The sequence below is a fragment of the Dendroctonus ponderosae genome, unplaced genomic scaffold (genome assembly GCF_020466585.1).
Source record: "Dendroctonus ponderosae isolate FM_Combo_2020 unplaced genomic scaffold, Dpon_F_20191213v2 Dpon_F_20191213_3, whole genome shotgun sequence".
Taxonomy (NCBI): domain Eukaryota; kingdom Metazoa; phylum Arthropoda; class Insecta; order Coleoptera; family Curculionidae; genus Dendroctonus; species Dendroctonus ponderosae.
In genome coordinates, this window is record NW_026018508.1 from 14560625 (window position 1) to 14563850 (window position 3226).

At 37.5% G+C, this 3226-nt stretch overlaps 2 protein-coding genes across 3 annotated transcripts in view; one reads left to right on the forward strand and one right to left on the reverse strand.

Moving 5' to 3' along the window:
• LOC109537509 (putative dipeptidase UREG_03382) overlaps positions 1-3226 on the forward strand; it is a 154042-nt gene that overhangs the window by 67879 nt on the left and 82937 nt on the right. The gene's annotated exons all lie outside the window — the stretch shown is intronic.
• LOC125503784 (farnesol dehydrogenase-like) overlaps positions 2764-3226 on the reverse strand; it is a 6114-nt gene continuing 5651 nt past the window's right edge. For both annotated transcript variants that reach the window (XM_048664667.1, XM_048664666.1), the window contains exon 5: positions 2764-2968. In XM_048664667.1, the coding sequence (XP_048520624.1) occupies positions 2930-2968 (39 nt within the window). In that variant the 3' untranslated portion in view covers positions 2764-2929. The remainder of the gene's footprint in view (positions 2969-3226) is intronic.

A 3226-nucleotide genomic window follows, 5' to 3' on the forward strand; every position in this document is an offset into this window, starting at 1 on the left:
TCAACAAGGCACAGACCTAAAAGAACGTTGATTTTTACCAATCATGAGTTTGTGTCAATTTTAAATCTGATGATGGCGCTGTTGTCTCGCCGAAACCTAATGAAATAAACGATGTTTCAAAATTTTCACTTCACATTTTGACTGAAACCCTGGAAAGATAGGAATATCGTAACAAACACAGGAATATTTACGAATATTGGGCGTGATACCAGCAAATGGAATTAGAAAAACTGCTTAGAGCGAAAGAGGAAGATGGCGATTTTCTGCAATATTAAACTTGTAACTTAACTGTAAATAATCGCATTGTGAATGAGGTTACAACTGGCACAAGAGTGTTTCCAGCCATTTGGCGTAAATGCCTTTATGTGGTCTAATCAGAAGCTGCCTGCAGGCAGCATTGTAAGACTAAAATGGAAACGCATTAAACGATATTGCACTTGCAAGGAAACTTAAAAGGAATCGGGGTTTCTCTCACGCCCTGCTGTCATAATAGCCTGCACATTGTCCTGCCGTTATTGAACGTAAATTTTTATTTGCAAGCATTGTTACTGTCTTACTCCACCGGAATCCAAATCTAATTACCTTCACTTTTATGCAATTCGCGATTTTTGCTGTTTTTTCCCGGCATTTCATAGCAGAAATCCATCCATCCATCTGCCTGCTATTCAATTATTTGTGGCAAGTGCGGAAATAATATGAAAAGTCAATAGAATACCGCCTGAAAAGGATATTTAGGGATCACGTCATGAAATGTTTAAAATATTAGATGTGAAGGCAGGGCGACAACGTATCAACGTGACTTCATATGCAGATCTCGAGGAGATGGAGGAACGGCGCGAAAATTGCTAGCCGAAAAGCGCCCCGAAATGAAAATGCGAACACACTGCATTGGTAAGAAGCCCTGAAATATGAACCCGAGAAGTAATTTGACTGTGGCCAAATCCTAATAAATTTCGCCAGGGATCCGGAATTGTACAGTTGCGACCTATTTACATAAAACTTACCTCTATAAGGTGGAATTTGTAAGCTACATTTCTACATTCGGTCATGAATTATGTCGAAATGGAGACAAGGCGAAATCTACCATAATAATGCAACTGGAGTGGAGTTATTCGGCAAGTTAATTTGACCTTTTCCCCTCCCGGGTTTTGTTTAGTTTTCGCAGTTATCCCGCAAAATAACGTTTGCTATAAGCAAAATATTGTTAGATGTTCTGAAGCATTGAGCCCAATCGGCATAAATCGCTAGGAATGTTTTGCAAGCCACGTTGGGCAAGGATAAAGTAAACATCTGCCAGCCATCCAGGACTCAGTGAAAATCGTGCGCTACCGCAAATTCGGAAATGTGAAATCAAAGCCGCTTTCTTGGAAACGAAAATCGAATCGCCCAACGGAAGACAAATTGGGTCCATCAAAGCGGCTTTTATGAAACGCATGGTAAAGAGAACAACCAAATTGGACTTCTTATTTGAACAGGCTACGCGAGCTGACTGAGCATCGATTTTGATCTAAATTGAAGATCATTTACAAGCTGAAAATATATCAAACGCTACTGGTTTTACTATTTCGTGACTCTCATGGCTTTTAAGGCGCCGGAAGATGATTTTTTCGTGCGGTTTCGTGTTTTCTACTTGCGGATTTTATTCCTGTATTCAGATTGTTTCGGAACACTTAAATTGTTTCAGATTCAGTAATTTTTCATTGATTCTACATATTGGCTCATATATTTACAATTTCTGCTCGATTTGAATGAATTTTCTCCCCTTTAACTGGTACAAGCATGCGGCACTCATTTTCTGTTTACGTCTTTTACATAAGCCTCTAATAGACATTCAATGTATACATAATTAATCCGGTAGGGAATTTTATAATAATGTATCATTCATTCAGACGTACTTATCACGCAGAACCCTTAAAAAATGTAACACTCTCTATATGACCTTATTCATTCATTATTACTTGTTCGATCACATTTTTATATAGATTTCAATTGTTCACAAACTAGAGGTTCAGTCAATTCATTCGCTTATCAAGTGTGAGTTTGTCGCGAACTTTAACAAACTTTAATTTATTCCATTTTGTCGTTGTTGTTTAAATACAAAAACTCCAAACTAAAGTACAAAATTTTCCGCCAAACTCGAGCCTCATGACTGTCTTCAACTATCGGGAAATGATCAGACGTTAGCCACGAGTAGAACACTACGTTATCCATCAATCCATCCGCTCTTTAGATAAACTCTAATAAAACTTTCTCCTCTTTTTTGAACCATCGAAATGTCAGTTTCAATTATTGTTTCATCATTCCATCGAGAGAAAAGTTTCCTTTTGCAATTTCAGTTTTTTTCAAGTTTTTCTGTAAAAGTCATGCTTTTGTCAACAGAAATAATGCGGAAAACTTGCCTCAAAACCGTTCGCATTGGCCATTTCGTATTTTTTTCAAATAGCGCCAAGTCCAAAAAAATTCCAGTTGAACTTGCAGACTGCGAAAAACCAAATATAACTGTCGAAATACGCTTAGGTGACGCAAAATCTGCTTATTTTCTCCGTTTCAATTTTATGCAAACAAGTCCGACCTACCTTTCACATCAAACAGGCTGCAAGCGTTTGAAGATTTTCTGCATAGGATATTTACGATGAAAGTTTTGCTTTGAAGCCAGCCGGGAAAATTGCCAAGCAACTTTTTTAGCGCATTAATTTGGAGGGTGAAACTGCGATTTTTTCCAATGGAATCAAAATAAATATCGGTGAAAATAAAACACGTAAATTGAAATTGGCCGTATAATGATTCAGGTTCGGGGAAAGGCACAAGGTGGAAATGGAAATGATGCAGGACCTTTTCAACAATGACCCCAAAAGGCAAACATGAACGTAAAATCAACTGGATGTTCTTAGGTGTAAAATGATTAAATGGAACACAGTTGGAGCCGCTGCTAAAGACTTCCTATGGCCCTCAGTGTTAGTTCCGACACCTGAAAACGCGAAAATAATGTCACTTTTTTAGGTTTTTTTACAAACTTCTTTTTGGGTATTTCGCCTCAAAAATTTTTGTCTTTAAAAAGGACAGACATTTCCTCACGTCTTTTATTACAGACTGATAAATAGTGCTCCTATTTCGCAATAAGAATGAATTATTTATCAAAAAGCAATCAAGAACTATCACCTAGAAGGTATCCTGCGACACACTTAGGCTCAAGCTGTAAGAGAAAATTCCAATTAGTAAAGAAATT